The sequence below is a fragment of the Peromyscus californicus genome, unplaced genomic scaffold (assembly GCF_007827085.1).
Source record: "Peromyscus californicus insignis strain IS unplaced genomic scaffold, ASM782708v3 Scaffold_11__1_contigs__length_118956290, whole genome shotgun sequence".
NCBI classification, from domain to species: domain Eukaryota; kingdom Metazoa; phylum Chordata; class Mammalia; order Rodentia; family Cricetidae; genus Peromyscus; species Peromyscus californicus.
Genome location: NW_026294402.1, coordinates 105,344,929 through 105,365,971, shown reverse-complemented (window position 1 = coordinate 105,365,971; position 21,043 = coordinate 105,344,929). Strand labels below are relative to the sequence as shown.

Genomic DNA, 21,043 nt, shown 5'->3' with positions numbered 1-21,043 from the left:
AAAAACAATCCTATGGCCTGAGTGTGAACAGGTAGAATGCTGGCAATCAAACCAAAATAAAACAGCACTGAAAGGGAAGACCACACTGATGGAGAAGTCGGAGTGACCCTGAATTTACAGACTACTCCTTTTCCTCAAGAGATTTCAGTTTCCCACCACTGTGTGACAGGAAACATACAGGGTACCTGCTATCCCCACCCACTTTCCCATCTAATGAGCAGTGTGCACGCTTGTGAATCTGACCTGGGTCTGGGAGTGAACTATGAACCACTTAGCCTGCTCACTCACAGGCCAGGTGTCGCCATGTGACTCCGAGGCATCTAGCTGCATAGGGCAGAGACCTCAGGAGGAAGGTGACAGCTGACATGTCCTGGTGATTCCCACTCACCCTTAGATGCTCCCCACCAGCGGGGGAGCCTTATTGGGAAGCTCTTCCAGTCTCTGTTCTCGCTACAACCAAGCCATGTTTCCCTCTCTGCCAGGAAGCTTGGAGCTTAGTGCTCAATTGTGTTTATCTTGGTTCTGTTCTTTTTATATTCTCTTACTAGTCCCCTCATTATCTATTTCTATTTTTATAGGTACATTTTCTTTATCATGTGTGTCAGACACGTTTTTGATAATGCAAAGGATGTGCCTAAATCAGAGATATCCACTGTCCCGGATTAGTTCAGTCATAGCAGCATGGAGCCATTGGCCTGAGGGCAGTTCACACATTTTTTTCCCAGCTCTTTCAGGTTTTTCTTATTATGATCTCCACCTTCAATGAGCCTTTCTCCTCTGCCCTATCCCCACCACTCAAGGCCAGGCAACTGTCAATTTCCTGTCTTCATCCCCACCCTCCACGTGAGGCTAAGCCTGACCTCACAGTATCTCCCACCTGATCACGCCCCACGCATTCTCACACAGGATTGCCTCCCGGGACTTTCCCTGAGCAGGGTCAGCTATGCCAAGCGTCCCGGGAGTCTAACTGCTTCCTTCCGGCTGCTTGCAACACTCTTTGCTTTCCTCAGGAGGGATTTCCACAACAGCCCAGCATTCAGCAACACTACTCTGTCCCACTCTGTTCCCAATTTCCTTGCCTACTGATATCACTCTAGCTCCCATGTTCCCCAAATCATCTTGTAGCGCTCGATCCATTAGCAAAAACGCATGGCAGAGAAAACAAACAAACAAACAAAAACCGGCACCCACCACTCACTGTGTTTCCCCTGCAGGTCACTAGTCCCTGCCCTGCTTCAGCAGAGCGGCTTGTCACCCGTGCTGGTGACAGCTGCCTTGAGGGTCGGGACTCTGGTGAGTATGGACACTTTTGTGCTCTGGAAGCCGAAATCTACTCAAGAGAACTTATGTCAGAAGCCGCGGGGGCGGGGCGGCACAGCTCAGCTTCTGACATCACTCTTATTATCACTGCGAGCAGGCTTGACTTAGCGCCCTTATCTGAGGCAGCTTGGAGGACAGCTGGCTAAAAGGTACCTGGAATCAAACATGGGATACTGGGAGAGGGAGAGACGAAAGCAGCGTCTCAGTTTCTCCGAGGCTGACAGAGGCTCCTGAGAGCGGCTTCAGAACTTCTTTCCAGCTGGCCCTTGAAAGCTGTGCCTGGAAGGGGAGAGCCTCAGAGGGATAAACAGTGCTCGCCGTCTCCAGCTCCTCGGGGTCAGGAGCAGCCTGCTCAGAAGGAAGTGGCGTTTCTCTGACCCCAGTGTTCCCACAGCCCCCTGGATGGTAGATCGTGGGGCTGCACCCTTCCCCACCCTTGGGAACTCCGTCAAGTGGTTATCTTTATCTCGCCAGTTTGTCCACGTGCTTGACCAGTGGGGTTTCACTTTTGCAAACATCTGTTTATATCCCCCCGAGAGAAAAACATCAAGCAGCCTGCCCCGAGAACGCTGTTTCACTGTTTCATTTCAAGCCGTGAGCAAGGTAAGGAAATATTTTTAAATAGCTGGGAGGTCGGAGGAACACCAACTTCTCTGGTTGTTTTTAACTCTTGGTTTCCTTAGATCCTATCTCCTATTAATCGAGTCTCATTTTAACCAAAAGAATCTAAGCGACTGTAATATCCCTGCCTCCTTTTGTGCCTGGCAGATCTGTCTCATTACCAGCTCAGTCCCTGGGTGCTTAATGGGTAGACTGAGTACAGCCACCACTCTGGAGAGTGGGGGCATGCTTACTTTCAATCTTTTGCCATAGGGAAGGGAAACATAATCTCTGGTTTCCCCACAGGGCAGCCCGAGATGGATAATTACACAGCGTCCCCAGAGGATGAGTATGATGTCCTCATAGAGGATGACCTGGACAGCAGTGGGATGGACCAAGCCCTCGCCCCCGAGTTCCTCTCTGCCCAGCAGGTACTGCAGATCTGCTGTGCCGTGTTTGCGGTGGGTCTCCTCACCAACGCGCTGGCTGTGTTTATCCTGGTGAGATACAAAGGATTCAAGAATGTGCGGAACATCTACTTTCTTAACCTGGCGCTTTCCAATGTGTGTTTCCTGCTTCCCCTGCCATTCTGGGCACACACTGCTGCACATGGGGAAAGCCCTGGCAATAGGACTTGTAAAGCTGTTGTTGGACTTCACTCCACCGGCTTATACAGCGAGACACTTTTCAACATCCTTCTCCTCGTGCAAGGGTACAAGGTGTTTTCCCAAGGGAGGCTGGCCTCCATCCTCACGAAGGTGCCCGGGAGTGTTGCTGTAAGTGTCCTGGCATGGGTCACAGCTATTGTACTTGCTTTGCCCGAAGCTGTGTTTTATCAGCTTCGGATGGAAAGACAGAAACACAAGTGTGCCTTTGGCAAACCTCACTTTTTGCCAATTGAAGAGCCATTCTGGAAGCATTTTCTGACTTTAAAGATGAACGTTTTGGTTCTTGGTTTTCCTCTGGTGGTTTTTATATTCTGCTGTGGACAAATGAGGAAAGCGCAGGCCTTCAGGGAGAGGCAGAATGACCTTCGAAAGCTCGCCTTTGTCATAATGGGTATGTTCCTTTTGATGTGGGCACCCTACAATGTTGTGCTCCTCCTGTCCGAGTTCCAGGAACACTTGTCCCTGCAGGATGAGAAGAGCAGCTACCGCCTGGATGCAAGTATTCAAGTCACACAGCTCATCGCCACCATCCACTGCTGTGTTAACCCTCTCATCTGTTTGCTTCTTGACAAGGCCTTTACGAGCTATCTCTGCAGCCTGTTCCCACGCTGCAATGACACCCCGTTTCAAAGTGGTGGGGGCTCTCGGCGAGCGGCACCAAGGGGAGGTCATGACCAGCCCATTGAACTCTACAGTAGTTTGCATCAAAGGCAGGATACATAAACATGGATCCTTGTCTCTTTGTATTATTTTATGTAATTTTTTACATGTTTGTATAAAAATAGAATATAAGAAGAAAGAGGGCTGGCTAGTGAATATTTACTCGTAAGCATTGAATTTGTCTCGGGCACAGGGCTAAGCTATTTATAAGGGTGAACTCCACCCCCTCCCCTTGCTAGTTGTCTGCAGTGTGGGTGGTGTTAGTACCATATCTCTAAGAAAGAAACTGAGGCTCAGTAATTTGTCCAATGTCACTTAACTACAAGGTGGCAGAGCTGAAGTGCAAACTCAGACATCATTGGCCCAGAGCCTGTGAGTCATCCAAGTGTGTCAACCTTCCAATAGTTGTCGGGGGCCGGAGGGGGGGCAGTGGCGTATGTCTGTAACCCCAGCACTCTAGGAGGCTGAGGTAGGAGGATTCCCACAAACGCAAAGGTAACCAGGGCAACACAGCAAGACCTCCCCAACGCCAGTTTTTCTGTTCAACAAATGAATATGTACTTTTAAAGCCCAGTTTGAAGGTTGGGGTTAGTTCAGTTGGTAGGATGTCAGCCTTGTACCCCTGGCTTTGATGCCCACCACAGCATGGACTTAGTATGGTTGTGTGCTTTTTTTTTTTTTTTGAGACAGGGTTTCTCTATGTAGCCCTGGCTGTCCTGGAACTTTCTTTATAGACCAGGCTGGCCTTGAACTCAGAGATTCCCCTGTCTCTGCCTCTTAAGTACTTGGGTTAAAGGTGTGTGCCATCATGTCCAGCTCTGCAATGTACATCTTAATTTTAGTTCAACTCAAGAAGCAGAGGCAGGAAGATCAGAAGTTCAAGGTCATCCTTGGCTGGATGAGTTCAGGCCAGTGAGTTCAAGGCCAGCCTGGGTCCATTAGACCCTATCTCAAAAAGAAAAGTCTTTAAACCCAGTTTGACTGCAGTCTAAATTAGAAGCAAACACTAGCGTGGAAACAATTTTCCAGGCACATGCTCTCTCAGGTCCTGAGAGAATTGACTGCATGGAGGTCGTGGAAACCAAAGGTAAGGCAATAGGTCCTGTGCGAACATGCTAGGCTTTCTTGACTAGTACCCAAGCTTCCCTGGTTCTTCCAGCCTGGGAGTCTTCCAAGGTTTTAGAGATACTTGCCTCTGACTATACCATGAAGGCTGTGGTGTCTTAGGAAATTTAACAAAAGTAGATGTGAGAGTTATATTTAATGAGCACTGTGGTGTACATTAGATGTACATTAGAAACGTTGGATTTAATGAGCACTGTGACCTTTGAAATATAACACATACCTCAGGCCCCATTAGCCTGTGACTACAGATAATTTCCCACTTCCTTTCGTAGCTGAGTTACACAGCACGGGCTTCCACCTGCCAGTCAGCAAAAGGCCAGCTCTTTGCCCAGGGTGACATGTCTCTGAGCACCCGAGATCTCCGAGTGACCCCTCTCTCAGTTCAAAGCTGCACTCCACACTCCATCTGGGCTGAGGGCTTGTGGCCACAGCTCTTCTTTTAGGGCTATGATGGGGCTACAGGCCTCCAAGTGGGGGCAAGTGCAGGCAGGTTCAGAGAATGAGGAGAGCATTCGCCCAGGAATCCTCCCCAGGACAAAGGATTCGCCCATTGTCACAGGTCAACGACAGTCATCATCATAACAGAAGGAAGGAAAAAGAAATGGCCATAGAGAGGGCTCAGTGAAGACACTTGCTGTGTAAGCCTGGTGGCCTGAGTTCAACCCCTGGAAGCCACATAGGGGGGGAGGGGGGGATCTAACCAAAGAGTTGCCCTCCGACTTTCACACATGCGCTTACTATGTACACACACAGGCATGCGCACACATATCACCCCACACCACACCCCCACCACACACAACGGAAAGACGTTTAGAAAAGGAAGAACCTGACAGTGGCATCTCCAAGTAACTGAAACTGGAATTCTGATGCACTGCTGGTGGGAATACAGAATGGCACAACCAGTTTGGAAAAGATGGAAGTTTCTTAAAGCTAAGCATATAGTTACCTGTCATCCCACTTCTAAATGCTTACCCAAGGAAACGAAGATGAAAACATGCCTGTACACATACCTGTACATGGACCTTCATGAAAACTGTATTTATAGAGCCATCAACTGCCACCGATCCACCTGTCCCTCAACAGATGGATGGAGAAACAGTAGCAGACTACAGGACCACACAGCTTCATGTATGAAGTCCTAAGAGGCCGAGCAACAGATGACTTCTGCTCAGTTAGGCTTTTTAATTTCCAATATGTTCATTTTTATTTTTATTTCAAAATTTTAGAAAACACAAACTAATCCTTGGTGGCTGAAGTCAGTGGCTGTAAGGGATGCTTAGATAGGAGGGGTCTGGGATACATTACAAAGAGAACAAGGACATTGAGGGGCCTGGTGGGAACGTTTGTTATCTGGACAGTGGTGTTTTCACTAACAGTTATATATGCCAAAACCTTATCAAATTGTAGACTTTAAATATGTCATCTATTGTGCACCAACTGTGCCCCAATATGATTGATTTTAAAAGCCCCTGAAACACAGCAGTGTGTTAGTGTGAGCTGTCTCAGAGCACAGGCTAGGGTCCTCTGCTGCTCAGGCTTCCATCACACACTCAAATAGTTTCCAAGCAGCATAAGGGATGCCTGCCCATGGACCACACCATCCCATCCCTACCCTTGACAGGGAGCACAGTTGCAAGAGAGAGACTTAGAGAGAAAGTATCCCAGGAGATGTGCAAAAGGGTTTGGGAAGTTCAAGAAAGATTGGCTGAGAATATAATATCTTCACAGATTTAAGGAAATAGGTTTGGGCTCTCCACCCACTTCTATTCTATGTCAAACAGACGGCTCAGAGGAAATAACATCATTCTCGACACTTACTGACAGGGATGAACTCAAAGGACAGCCTTGTCAAAATTTCCAGAATGGAATTCGGAAAGTGGAAAGATCTGGAAACACTAATGGGAGCTGTAAGACAGGTGCTGAGACTCAAGAGTGCAGCATCCTGCCGGGCGGTGGTGGCGCACACCTTTAATCCCAGCACTCGGGAGGCAGAGCCAGGCAGATCTCTGTGAGTTCGAGGCCAGCCTGGTCTCCAAAGCGAGTTCCAGGGAAGGCGCAAAGCTACACAGAGAAACCCTGTCTCGAAAAACCAAAAAAAAAAAAAAAGAGTGCGGCATCCTCAAAACTTGAATGTAGCAAGGCCTTCCTTCTGTGTCAGACCAAGTAGACTGTCCCCTAAAAATAAAAACAGTACTTGAGGACCAGTGAGACGGCTCAGAGGGTAAAGGCATCAAGCCTGATGACCTGAGTTGGGTCCCTGGGATCCAATGGGTGGAAGGAGAGAGCCAACTCCCACAAGTTGTCCTCTGACCTCTATTTGTGCACTTTGGCACACACACACACACACACACACACACACACACACACACACACACACATGCACACAAGTAAAAATGCAGTAAAAGTTAAAAATAACACTAGCTTTTCTATTTTTCCACAAATACTGTAATAAAAACTAACAAACAGTAGAAAGCAAACAGAAAATGGCTAGTATAGTTTTTAAAAAATTAATAGTGCTTCTGTTTTGCTTGCAAGTTACTTGCCAGTGGAAGCAACTGCCGATTGGCTCTGTCTATGAGGAAGGCTCATCACTTTGGGACCAACTGTGGAATATTGCAGTCGGCTGGGTGAGGGCATTCCAGTCATCAGCCTTCAGTCTTCCCATGGCAGCCCTACAAAGACAGACCTTCCTGTGTTTGGGCACTGAAATCCAACCTTCCGGCTCTCCAGACCACACTGCCTAGGAAAAGGACTACACATTCCCAGGAAAGGGTGTAGCCAGCCTGGCAGGAATGAAGACTTGTATGCCTCTCTCCTTTTGGAGATCAGACTACTGAAACAATGGAGGGAACTGGAATTTCCCGGGAGTCTCATGATAGAGAAGGAGGAGCTGCTGTCAGCTAGATGGGGAACTGGTCCTCTGGGAAGAGATTTCACACAGTTCTGAACACTGGTTAGACCACCTTGTAGGAGAGACTGGACTGGAGACGATGATATTTGCCACCACACCTTGACCAGGCGTGGTTATACAGAGCTCTTGCTCCCTATTTAAACCTGAACCTCATGTCAGGACCCCAAGTATAGACTTGGGTGGGTGTGTCATGTGTTACCATATTTATTAGGATCAGAGTCTGAGCCCTGACAGACTCCAAACAAACCAGGCTTGGTTTGTCTTGAATTGTCCTCAACAAGTCAATTAAACAAAGAAGCAATGGTACAAAGAAGAAAGAGAGAGAGAGAGAGAGAGAGAGAGAGAGAGAGAGAGAGAGAGAGAGAGAGAGATTTGATTGATATGCCACATTGGGAAGAACAAAGAGGTCCTGTGTCCTCCTGTGTCCCTCTGGGTCCTACTCAAGGGTTTGGTTTGAGTAGAAGGCAAGAGGCACGCGGCAGGACAGTCTGGGTTAGGGTCTGGGTTAGGGTGTAGTTCTGCCCATCACCACTGTCCCAGCTCACCTCTACTGCAAGCCTAATGTGGCTTGCCCGGGGGTTGTCAGGACCCACATTCTGAAGCCAACAGCTCCAGGTAACAAGGACACCACTGAAGACTTTGTACAGAGGGCCCCAGAGCCCTCTCACCTCTCTGAAATGGCACTGTGAGACATCCTTGTGCAGGGTGAGGTAGAGAAGCATAGGGGACAGTGTAGTAACCCAGGACTCTACCTGATTTGGGTTGTGCATGCCTACCTTCTAACAACACTCTTGGCAGCCTAGCTCCTTTACCTACACATGCTATATACACATGCCTCTCTCTGAACAATGCAACTAGCAACCTCAGACCCCACATTTGTCAGGCTATACCTACACCCCTTTCTAAACAGTGGGCTGTGTTTCTGTTCTCTATCAAATTCTGACTGTTTCTGTTCAGAAGTATTCCTAGTACATCCTAGCTGAGGGTAAAGTCATCAAGCCTGAACTGGATTTGAGTGCATGTGCGTTAAGGCAAAACTGTGTCCCCAAGTGAACTTTTAGGGAGAGTCCCCCGTGTTCTAGTGGCTTTTCTAGTGACTAAACATCCTGACCTAAATCAAGTTGGGGAGGAAAGGCTTGATTTGGCTTACAGGATACAGGATGTCAGTGAGGGAAGCCAGGGCAGGAATCTGGAATGGAGCAGAGACAACGGAGGAGCTTAGCGGCTTGCTGTTCCTTGCTTGCTCTGATACCTTGCTTGTACAACCTAGGACCACCTGTCCAGGCATGGTATGGTCCACAGGGGGCTGGATCCCCTACATCAATTAGCAATTAAGAACACGCCCCCTAGACACGCCCACCGGCCAGTCTGATGGAGACAATTCCTCAGTTGAGATTGCCTCTTCCTAAATATGTCTGGGTTTGTGTCAAGTTGACAAAAACTAAGCAGCACACCCTATTTATCATCTTATGCCTGGGTATAATTAGGCTTGCATATGATGAAAATCAGACGCATCTTGGGAAGAGACATGCACAGTAGAAAAAGTGACTATATAACTTAATCTATTGGTCAAAACAGAGAACCACCCTTAGTATTCCCCTAGTCCAAATTCCTCCTTCTCTTGAATCCAGTCAAGCGAAGTCCCAACAACAATTGGGGCCCTTGAGCATCTTCACTCATGAGGCCGCTGCTCCTGGCAGTGCATTCTGGTCTTTTCTATTGCTTTGCTTTAAATGAAGTTTCCTTGTGGTTTTTGCAAATTTGTATAAGCTTTCATTTCAGTTATTTGGATAAGAGGCCAAGAACCTGGAAACATTTGACCCTCACCCCTACCATGGGTGAGAGGGCATTCATAGGCATGAGCCCTGCCAGCAGCGGTTCAGTCAATGTTAGTAGGTTCTTTCCATCTTAGGAAGGTGTGGAAGGCATGACTTCCCCTCACAAGGTCTGCTTCAGAGCAGAAGAGATGCCTGATGGGCCATTTTTGGCTTTCCTCAGACAGTCCTATGAACTGGAAGCAGATGATGGGTGAGGAAGGGTGGGCTGGGAAAGGCTGGACCTGTCCTGGGTTCTTCTGGCTCAGTCTGTGGAGACAGTGAACATGTTCTCACACTGTGGCTCTGGGTCAGACTCTGCCTTCTCTTCCTTCTTCCCTGTTCCCTGGTCCAGAGAGAGTGGAGGGCATTGTATCTGGACGGTTGACTCTTTCCCAGTGAGTGTGCCACCAGGAAACAACGCCCTCGGCTCCACAAGAAGGAAACAGAAGCTAAGGGACTTTTTTTAGTTCTTTGCTTGTTTGCTTGTTTTTCTGCTGTGCAGCTAACCTAATTAAGCTCTTAAAAATTCAACATTTAAGACAAGAGGCCTGAGGAAGAATCATCGACCAAGAAAATATTGCTTTGTTCTGGGTTTCTGAGGGCAAAGATCTGACATAATGTCAAGTTACATTTCTGACATTCTTCCACCAAGGAGACGGAGGACAAGGGACCTTCTCGGGACTGCAAGGACCTTGGGGAAATTCACTAGGACTTGGGTTCACTGTACCATGTCATCATCCTGGGAAAGCCTTGAGAACCTGTCACAGTTAGAAACAGAAAATGATACTACAGATAGGCTGTGTTGAATCCAAAGTTCAGAGGTTTTCCTGAGAACGTGGGTGTGAGGAAATTACAACATGATACTGAGCAGAACCCATTCTGTGAAGATTAGTTTTCATTGTCAGAATGACTGGACTTAGAAACACCATGTAGACACACCCCTGGGCCTGTCTGTGAGGGAATTTCCAGAAAGGTTTCATTGAAAGGGGAGGATCCACTCTGAATGTGGGCAGCACCATCCCCTAGGCTGGGTTGCCTGTCTGAATTAAAAAGGAGAAAGTGAGCTGAGCACCAGTATTCATCGTTCTCTGCTTCCTGACTGTGAACATGATGTGACCAGCTGCCTCACACTCCTGCCTCTGTGCCTTCCTCACTATGGTAAATTATACCCTCAAACTGAGTGAAAAGGAACTTCCTTAAACTGATTTTTGTCACAGTAACTAGAAAAGTAACAGGAGTACACACTCAGCTGAGTGTGAGGATGGAGGATGCAGGAGGCATGAGTCTGTGGGACCAGCATTGTGCAGAAGTGTCAGGATAGGTCTTGGAGTCCACATCACACATCTAGATTTTACATATATGTGTCTGTCTAAAATTGTTCACTAGAGGTATTATTTATTATTTAGGGGTTTTCTCCCATAAGACCATGAGAAGCACAGAACCCCAGCAGCCTTCACAGATGAATATTTCATCCACATTGGACTTCATAATTCTGATGACCAGAAAGTTTTGACTATAGCCCTAGCAAAGCAGAAGCCAAGGGGATGAGTTTCCTCTTCTTTATTTCCCCCATCTATCTCTGCCTTAGCCAAGAGTCCCTACCACCTCTAATATTCAGGGTATCATTCGTTCTTAAAAGTCAGCAATATATCTTCAGAATGCTCAGGATTTCTCTTAGGAGAACCCCAGACCCTGAGAGCCTTGATGTCCCCTGACTACTGCCTCCACCACCTCCCAGTCTTCCCCTGGGTTACCTCTCATCTTGGGGTCCCTGTCCTCTCTCCATGTGCTTTTCCCTTAGGCAAACGACCTTCCAGGATCTTTGTTACCAAAGGAAAGGACAGAAGAGTCAACAAAGGGTGGCCATCCCTACATCCTGGGTATCACTGTTAACACTCCAAGAGGGTCAGCTGAGAGGTCTCACCCTTACTTTTCTCGAGTAACACAGCCTCACAAGATGCTTCCCTAATGGACACTGGATCTAACACTGACTCCTGGCTCCACCCTGCCATTCAAGCATTGCTTCTGGTATTTTTTCCCCCCACTTCTGTTGAAACACTTGTGAGAATCTATTTCAGAGCGTGGCACTGGGAGCCAGCAGTACTATACTATCACTTTCAACGTAAGGAGCAGGGTAGTGCTCACGCCCACAGCTGCTGCAGAGGCTGGTGACTTGTTAATATCCTCTACATTCTAAGTTGTGAACCTGAAGTACAAGAAGTGTGTGTGTGTGTGTGTGTGTGTGTGTGTGTGTGTGTGTGTCTGTGTGTCTGTGTGTCTGTGTGTCTGTATGTGTGTACACATGTAGGTGACTGCTGAGGTCAGAGGCATTGAATCCTCCTGGAGCTGGAATTACCTGTGGCTGTGGATCGTCCAACACAGGTACTGAGCCATCTCTCCAGCTCAGTTACCATACATACATGTATGTATGTATGTATGTATGTATGTATGTATGTATAAATGTTGTTTTTATGTGGATTGAAGAGATGGCTCAGTGATTAAGAGTACTTGCTACTCTTACAGAGAACCCAGGTTCAGTTTTCAGAATCCACATGATGATTCACGATCATCTGTAATCCCAGTTCCAGGGGATATGACACTCTTCCGGTCTCTGAGGATGTCAGGCATACATATGGTACACAGACATAAATGCATGAAAAACACTCATACACATAAAATTTAAAAAATAATTTTAAAAAATAATTGTATTTTTCTTTACGTGTGTGTGTGTGTGTGTGTGTGTGTGTGTGTGTGTGTGTGTGTGTGTGTGTCTTGGTAGACATATGTGTGGGTGCCCATGGAAGCCAGAAGGTGTCAGATCCCCTGGAACTAAAGTTACAGGCTCTGGGAGCTAAACTTGGGTCCTTTCGAGGAGCAGAAGACACTCTTAACAGCTGAGCTGCCTCTCCAGCCCCTTAGTTACTTTTCCTGTTGCTATGACCAATCCCTGAAAAGAAAATCACCTTGCAGTTTGAGTCCATCATGGAGTAGCAGGAACAGAGTAGGCTACTCTGTGGTTGTGGCAGTGGGCAGCTGGGAGTCCACCTCAACTCTTGGAAGAACAGGAAGCAGAAAACAGACAGGAAGGGGCTCGGCTTTGTGGGACCAGGCTAGAAGACCCCAGTGACCCATTTCCTCCAGGAGGATTCCACTTCCGAAAAGTTCTACAACCTTCCAAAAGACTGTTGCGGCTGGGTACCATGTGTTTAATTAAATACGTGAGCCAATAGAGGCCATCTCATATTCCAACCACAACAGGGACAGAGAAGAGCCCTGAAACTGGAATAACTCAAGGTTCTGCTTCTGATCCAGAAATGAAGGGGGGTGGGTGTTCTGCTGGACCATTTCACTAACATGTGCCATGTGACTTTATTCTGCATTGAAATAATGGAGATCAGATACAAACTTTTAGAGTTATTGTCTGACACCTCCATTTCTCTTTCATTTCCCATGTTTGAGGTCTAACAAGCCCCAAATGAAGATTTCTACACCATCCTGGGTTCAGACCAGCAGGATGAATGGCAGGGCCAGCGCTGACCCGTGGTGGCCACAGATGCAAAGGTTGTTGGTAAGCCAGCAGGGCTTACATCTAGGGTCCTTGCTCCAGTTGTGTAGCTTCCCACAACAGATGACACTAGATTTCATTTCAGCCAGGGAAAGGGACTTCACTGGTGGGTGTTTTTTGTTGTTGTTCTTTAGGGGTCTTTTGGGTGTGTGTGTGTGTGTGTGTGAGTGTGTGTGTGTTTTGGGTTTTGTTGTTGTTGTTGTTTGTTTGTTTATTTGTTTTGAGACAGGGTCCCACTATGTATCCCTGGCTGTCCTGGAATTCATAATGTAGACCAGGCTGGCCTCACAGAGATCTGACTACTTCTGCCTCCCCAGGGCTGGGGTTAAAGGAATGTATCACAACATCCAGCTCACTGATGAGTCTTTAATTTCACTTTAATATCTGATTGATTCAAAAGGACTTAAATTGTCTAGTTGTCATAGAGATTATCTAAATTATTCTATTATTAATAAAAACTTGGGAGTCAGATATGGGGTTAAAACCTGGTTGATCAGAGAAGCAGTGAGAATCGACCAGTGACCTCCTCTCTCTCTCTTTCCTTGATCCAAACTGCCTGAAAATCTTTCTAACCCCTCCCTAGTACTTCCTGTGCTTCTCTATATGTCCTGGGTCCTCCAAAACCTCTATGGCTGATTCTGGTCAGCTAGTAGCTAGCTCCACCCTCTGATTCAAGGTAAACTTTATTGGCAGTCTTAGACGTGTCAGAGTGTGGTCAAAATATCCTACAACAAATTGTCATGTTTTACATTTGCAAGCATTAAACTCTACCATCAAATGTTTCTCATAGAATAAGCACCTCAAGCTAGTGAAGGACAACATGTCTGGCCTTAATTCAACGTAGCAAATGAAGAAAAAAAAAGTCTTGGTCTCTTTTCTGAAAATTCCAGAAGGATCTGCAGGTGGCAACAGAAATGCCCATTTTTGTTAGCAATGGTGAGCACTGGGCAAATGCATGATGGAGCAGAATTATAGGATCGTCTGTGCTTTGAAGAGCAGTCTGTGGGGCATTTTCTTTATTAATGATTGATATGGGAGGTCCCAGACTACTGGGGCAGTGCTTCTCCTGGGTAGGTAGTCCTGGGTGCTATAAGAAAGCAGGCTGAGCTGGGCATGGTGGTACATGCCTTTAATATCAGCACTGGAGAGGCAGGTGGATCTTTGTGAGTTCGAGGCCAGCCTGGTCTACAGATTGAGTTCCAGGGCTATATAGAAAAACCCTGTCTTGAAAAACCAAAGAAAGAAAGAAAAGGAAAGAATAGAAAAGAAAAAAGAAAGAAAGCTGAGCAAGCTATGGGGAGCAAGCTAGTAAGCAGCATTCCTCCATGGTCTCTGCCTTGGTTCCTGCCTCCAGGTTCCTGCCTCGGGTCCCTGGCCTTGCTTCCTTTCCCAATGGACTGTAAGCTGTAAGATGAAATCAACATTTTCCTCCTCAAGTTGCTTTTGGTCATGGTGTTTACCACAGCACTAGAAAGAAAAGCATTACAGTCTCTTTCAAAAGAAAAAGGTAGACAGTGCCTGAGCAATGACATTCGAGATTGTCCTCTGGCCTTCACATGCATGTGCACACACATGCATGAGCTTTAGTGTACACAGGAGTATAGGAGTACACACAGTCCTATATGCAATCAAATGATGAGGTATACATATACAGGCACACATGATCTGGGACACACACACATATATGTGCATATATATATGTGTATATATATGCACATATATGTGTGTGTGTGTGTGTGTGTGTGTGTGTGTGTGTGTGTGTGTGTGTGTGTGTGTGTTCTGCAATATCTATGTGAATAAACCAGATCCCCTTGGGAAGGAAATAGTCATTTGGCTTGTCCCCAGATTCAAGATCAATGGGCATCATGCCCAGAACTTCAAGACAAAGGGAGGGCTGGGCCTGGAAAACTCCAAAGGAAAGTCCAAGTGTGCAGGCGTTTGGTCAGACAAACGATCTCAGTGTAAAATTTGAGACATGATGGGTGACATTTCATATGACAAGAAAACCAACACTATTTCTCACTTTATTTCTACCTCAAGTGACAGCAGGGAGTTATAAGAACAGATGATCAGCAAAGCTCACTTTCTGCAAGGTGCCAAGACGCCATGAATCTGGGCTGAGGCTCCCTGGGAAGGCTCGGCCATTTGCTCGGTGTTTTCACTGGGTAAGGAAAGCGCAGGCTTCCAGGAGTGCTGTGAGACACAGAAAGCAGGACGTTCAGGAACAGATTCTTTTTTTTTTAATCTATAAATCAAAGAGGTCAGGTAAACAATATCCAAACCCCTGTCCCACCACTGTGAGTCAGGGCTTGCCTCATCCATCTGTGTGTTTTCTACTGACTTTTCTAGCAACTGTGGCCTCCTGGGAACATTAGGATATCCCTCTGCTCTGACCCGAGGGGCACTTGACTCCACCTCTAAATGAATCAGTTCACACCTCTTAGGTTCACAAGACACTTGTGGCCCTCTGACTCCTAAAGTGTGCATGGTAAAGGCTGATCTATTTGCTTATCCTTCATCTGCAAACATTGGCTAAGCATCTGCCTTGCGTGAGTCACTGTTCCATGATCTGGGGACAGCCTGAGCAGACAGCTCTGTCCTTGCGTACATGGCCTCTACACCAGTGCTACCTGTTCACATGGTTCATCCAATAGCCCTAGGTCAAGTGTGAACCACAGCTGAAACACAGCAACCTGAGAAGCCGCCCAACACAGAACCTGGCTCCTCACCTCGGTACAATCAGTGTGGGGAACCTGATAATCCTTTTTTGTAGAATGGGGTCTCCTGTGCATTGCTTGTTTACAACCCAGGCTTTATTGTCTGTAACCAGCAGTTCCTACTAAATTGTGGTCATCAACAATGTTTCTAGGAAATGTCTCCTTTGGGAACAAAATCATCCCAAGTTGAGAAGAGCTAACAAAGAGATTCTGGGCCTGCTCCCACCCCTGGACCACAGCACCTGCCATGCCTCTGCCTCTGAGTGGGGGACCAGATGTAGGGATTCAAGAGGCCACTGTGCACTCTGTGTGTGTGTGTGTGTGTGTGTGTGTGTGTGTGTGTAAATGTACAATATGTATTTGAAATTTTTTTTTGAGATAGGTTTCATGTACCTCAGGCTGGTTTCAATCTCCATATGTAGCCAAGGATGATTTTGAACATCTAATCCTCCTGCCTCTACCTCTCAAGTACTGGGATTACAATATGATCACTACACTCACTCACTTCATACTGTGCCAGAGATTGAACCCAGGGCTTTGTGCATACTAGGCAAATGCTCTACTAACTGAGCTACATCTCCAGTCACTGTTCTAAATAGTTTTCAAGGATTAAATTATACACTTTCCTACGTCTGAATTTATTTTGTTATGTGTGTATGGGTGATCTGCCTGCATGCCTGGTACCCACGAAGGCCAGAAGATGGTGTTAAATCCCTTGGAACTGGAATTACAGACATTGTGAGCTGCCACATGGGCAGGTGCTTAGAACTGAACCAGGTCATCTAGAAAAGCAATGAGTGCTCTTACCCCCAAGCCATCTCTTTGGCTCTACATTTTAAGTTTTTAAGGAATTTGCATTTCTACATGCATTTTGTCCTCTGAACCTTGACCTTATCCTGTTGTAGAATACTACTTTAACTATGTAAAGATGTGCTACATTTGTTTATGTTGCAGATTATTACTTTAACTATGTAAAGGTGTGTTACAGTTGTTTATGCTGCATTTGTTTAACTAGGCAAAGATGTGTTGCTGTTTTACCTTGCCTGCCTAAGGCACCTGATTGGTCTAATAAAAAGCTGAACGGCCAATAGCTAGGCAGTAGAGGGATAGGTGGAGCTGATGGGCAGAGAGAATAAGGAGGGGGAGGAGGAATCTAGGAGAGAGAGAGGGAGAGGGGAGGGAGAAAGAGAGAAAGAGTGGGAGATGCCCGGGGCCAGCCAGCCGTGCAGCTACCAGACAGACAGACAGAGAAGAAGCATGAAAAGTAGGACATACAGAATGAAAGAAAGGTAAAAAGCCCTGAGGCAAAACATAGATGAAGAGAAACAGTTTAAAATAAGTTATAAGAGCTAGTGGGACAAGCATAAGATATGGCCAAGCATTCATAACTAATAAGAAGTCTCCGTGCCATGATTTGGGAGCCGGTTGGTGGCCCAAAAGAAAGCCTACTACATTCTCCCATGTTGGTTCCTCAGTAATTGTATCTAGAACCCACTCACGGGAACTTGAACACTGCTTCAGATTAGCGGTGGCTGTGACATACTCCTTTCCCAAATACTTCACATATGTTGTTTTGCCATGGAGCTTAGCCAGACACTCAGTGTTGTCATTGAATAGAAGATTTTTGGTCTCAGACTGGAACATGCAAAACTCCCCTGGGCACTTTGATCCACTGTTTCCAAACAGATCCTGTGTCAAAAGAGCCAACAGTCTGTGAGTAGTTAAAAAAGAAATGAGTGTGAGGATGGGAAAGTCAAGGGTCCTTCCATCCTGGGTAAACAGCAGAGCAAAAAAGCAGCAGTGTTCCTTTTCCTGCTGGGCGTGACTCTTCCTTACCCATGCTCCTGGTAGCAACTCTTCCCTACCCGTGTTCCTGGTAGCATGCCCACTTCAGCCAGGGTCCAGGCTTTATACCACTTCTGAACTTGCCTCCCACATCTTTCCTCCTACTGAATCTATTATCTCTTCCTAGAGAACATCTCGCTGGTGATTAGAGGTCAGATGACGATTTCTGGAGATCAGCCCTTAAAAGCTGATCATCTAGAACATTGTAGTATTCCAGCTGTCCAGAGGGGCAATTTGAATAGGAAAACTCCCATGCTTCTATTAACTGGGCCATTGTAGGACAGTCAACCTCTCTCAGCAACAGTTCCTTCTCCAAACCCAGGACTGTCCAGCTCAAAAGCATACCCAGGGGCAGGGCAGTGGTGGATCATGCCTTTAATCCCAGCACTCAGGAGGCAGAGCCAGGCAGATCTCTGTGAGTTCGAGGTCAGCCTGGTCTACAGAGCAAGATCCAGGGCAGGCACCAAAACTACACAGAGAAACCCTGTCTCAAAAAAAAAAAAAAAAAAAAAAAAAAAAAAAAAAAGCATACCCAGGGCCAGCATGTCGTAATAGGAAAATAGAGACTAGAACAGGGCACCCCAAAACAGGGTCAGTCACAAATCCATGGGTATGGAGGGGGGGGTCCCTACAAGCATCATGGCCAGCAAAGTGTCAATCCATGTGAGGCAAGAAGGAAGTCCAGTTCAACACAATTCAGTAGCCAGTGTTGGCTCAAACTTCAAAAATCTGACATGCAGTGGTTTATTTCAGGCATAGTTGAGCACAGGACAATTTGGAAAATGTTTTCTGGTGGTAATTAACTCAATCCCATGTGTACAACAAAGTCTAAGACATGATTACATCAAAACTCTTGTAAAGTACGAGTAACATCTTCCGTAAAGATAGGTTTATAGATTAACGGATGACATGGGCTCAAGGCAAACAAAGCTCCTGCTAAGTGTCAGGGAGCATGGCACTACAGATTGACAGAGATAAACCAGAGAGTCTGGGACCAGTGTGGCCTGGCCATGCAGATAGCACAGAAGTCACCAGGCTATCAACCACATCAGTTCCCGGCCTTCTTGGCAGAAAACAGGTTATACATCTCTTCTTTGAAGAGGCAATACTGTGTTTAATAGTCCTGCTTTCCCTGGGGCTTATCTGTGAGCCCAAGGGCCTCATATCATCTATACGTGAAGTGCACTCTGGGATTGCAGCTTTATGGATTTTGTCATAAACATCGTCTGCTTGGCCAGTGTTCTAGTATGAGTCATGACAGGAAGAAGCAGGAAGGAATGGTCAGAACTGCCTCTGGGCCGTGACACAAGTTCGAGTCCAGGAGCCAAGAGTCTAGTTGATCCCCTAGAAAGACTCACAACCTGAAGCAAATGCTATCCCCATCAACTAAGCAGAAGGGCTAGGAAGAAAGGCTTAAACGGATGAAGAGCTCCTGACAGGAGCCCACACAGTAAAGACCTTGCTGGAGGCCCTGGTGGTCCATACCTGTTGGTCAAACAGCACCTGCTGAAGGATTTCCACCTTGTCTGTCCGAGATACCACAGCATGATTTGGGGCTATGGCGAGGTGGCAGTTCTTAGCCTCAGTCACAGGCTTCCGGGTGTCATCAAGGCACAGCAGCTCAAAGTCCTCCAGCCTTAAGTTTCTAGCCCACTCTTCAGTGTTCTTTCCTGGTGAGAGAAAGGTGTCACCAGCCACAGCTAACCTGCTTGGTCTTTCTGCATTGGTATGACTCTTTTGAAAAGCATATGTGGGCTGTGATGATATGCAGGAGACAAAATGAAGCTTTCTCCTACACAAGCTATTCAGGCTACAAATATGCCAAGCATCAGTGCTTAGCCATATAGGAGATCTTGTTCAATAACAAAGGGAGTGAAGCTCATACGTGTGGTAACATGGCTGACACTCAAAATCATGAATCTATGTTGAAAGAAACCAGCTACAAAAGGTTACAAATGACGATTGTATTTATGAGTACAGGCAAAGCCATGGTGACAGGAAGTAGATATTGAAATAGCAAAGATGGAGGCCTGCCAACAGGTGCAAGGGGTTCTTCATGGTGTTCAAATGAGTATTGTGGAGTTGGATTGTGTTGGTGGTTGTATCGCTCTGAATGTGCCAGAGCCTACTAAATTGTACACAGACAATGGGTGGGTTCTGTAATATTCAAGTTGTATTTCAGTCAAGCTGTTAAATGATCTTTTAAGTATTTGTGTCTGTCTGTGTGTGTGTGTGTGTGTGTGTGTGTGTGTGTGTGTGTTGTGTGTGTGTGTACACATACACATGTACAGATGTGCTTGCCTGTGTAGAGGTCAGAGATTGACACTTGGATATCTTCCTCAACGACTTCTTCACTCATTTGTTGAGACACAGTCTTACACTGAACTCAGAGCTCATTGATTCAGCAGCATTGGCTGGCCAGAAGGCTCAGGATCCACTTATCTCCACCTCCGTCATCCCCAGAGCTGAGATTACAGGTCCATGACACCTTGTCTGCCTTCTTACATGGGTATTGGGGATCTGGATTCAGGTCTTAATGTTTGCATGACATACACTTTACCCACTGATGTATCTTCCCAGCCCCATCCTTTTATAAAAGAACTCCATCTATCCATATATTTTCCAGAAGGATCCAAAAGAAAAAACAGGTTGAGTATCCATTATTCCAAATGTTTGGAACTAGAAATACTTTTGCTTTGGAATTTGTTCAAATTTTAGAACATTTGCATATACATGATGAAATACTGTGGAGGTGGCAATGCAAAAATAAACAAAATATTCCGTTATGTTTCACAGGCAAATTGCAGATGTCATCTGAAGGTGATATTGCACAGTGTTTCCAGAGTGATTACAATCAGGCTATGACTCATCACATGATGTCAAGTGAAGGATTTCCCACATGTTAGTTATCATGTCAGTATTGAAAAAAGTTTCCAATTTTAAAGCATTTCCAAGCTCAAACTTTCAAATAAAGACAATCTTTTCCCTCTCATTTCAGTTCAACATGGAAAACATGTTGGGAACTTCATAAGTTTATCAAATGTGTTTAGTTAATTCCAATAAATATAGATATTAAGTACCTGAGAACCTTCAAATTAAATTTAACATCAGTCTGATCCCTGAACATCACACAGGCTGCCATAAATTCCAGATGTAAGTGTAAGCACGCCTGAATGTGCACACACAGGCTCATCATCCAAGCTTGTGCTTGACTCTCCTTCCTTGGGAAACACCTCACCATCCTCCTAGATCCCTTCCTTGGGAAACACCTCACCATCCTCCTGGATCCCTCTCCTTGGGAAACACCTCACCATCCTCCTGGATCCCTCTCCTTGGGAAACACCTCATTGTCCTCTGGGATTTTCTCTTAATACTGATCATTTCAGACTCAGAGGTTTCCTAGCACACACATGCCTATCCAGGGACAACAGGCAGGGAGAAGGAAAAGGAAGAGGAGGCTGGATCGACAGCTTACTGAACAAAACAGCAAGTCACCTGCACAGGCAGAGCGGGGAGGCTGAGAAGCCCTAAGAAGCAAAGTGCAACTTGAAAAGTAGCAAATGTCTGGCAGGAGCTGAACACCTAACTTTGTTTTCCCAGTCGGGAGACCAGAAGAAGAGGTTCTGTTCAAACCATGGCTGGTACATTGTCTTTCATAACCTCCATGTTCCTGTGGATTTTCATTCACTGACTCTCAAGGAGTTTTTAGACCAAGCTGAAGAAAGGCTTCTATTAACTTTATTTCGAAAGGAAATTTGATTTACATACATTCAGTTATTATTACTGTCTGTACTTGTTTTATCTGGTAGACAGAC

At 46.2% G+C, this 21,043-nt stretch overlaps 2 protein-coding genes across 2 annotated transcripts in view; one reads left to right on the top strand and one right to left on the bottom strand.

Moving 5' to 3' along the window:
- The first annotated feature begins 1,731 nt into the window (after positions 1-1,731).
- Ccrl2 (C-C motif chemokine receptor like 2) lies at positions 1,732-3,381 on the top strand. The gene is made up of 2 exons (XM_052729840.1): positions 1,732-1,923; positions 2,227-3,381. The coding sequence occupies exon 2, from the start codon at positions 2,238-2,240 to the stop codon at positions 3,309-3,311; it is 1,074 nt and encodes a 357-aa protein (XP_052585800.1). The 5' UTR covers positions 1,732-1,923; positions 2,227-2,237; the 3' UTR covers positions 3,312-3,381.
- An 11,301-nt stretch (positions 3,382-14,682) lies between these two features.
- The window catches only part of Ltf (lactotransferrin), a 28,389-nt gene continuing 22,028 nt past the window's right edge, over positions 14,683-21,043 (bottom strand). Inside the window, exons 15-17 of the mRNA XM_052729839.1 lie at positions 18,714-18,898; positions 16,883-17,072; positions 14,683-14,859 (exon numbers count right to left, since the gene is read on the bottom strand). Of these exons, the coding sequence (XP_052585799.1) occupies positions 14,825-14,859; positions 16,883-17,072; positions 18,714-18,898 (410 nt within the window). The 3' untranslated portion in view covers positions 14,683-14,824. The remainder of the gene's footprint in view (positions 14,860-16,882; positions 17,073-18,713; positions 18,899-21,043) is intronic.

Excerpts from the sequence above, each read along its gene's own strand:
- Ccrl2 (XM_052729840.1), top strand. The coding sequence starts at position 2,238 with ATGGATAATTACACAGCGTCCCCAGAGGATGAGTATGATGTCCTCATA.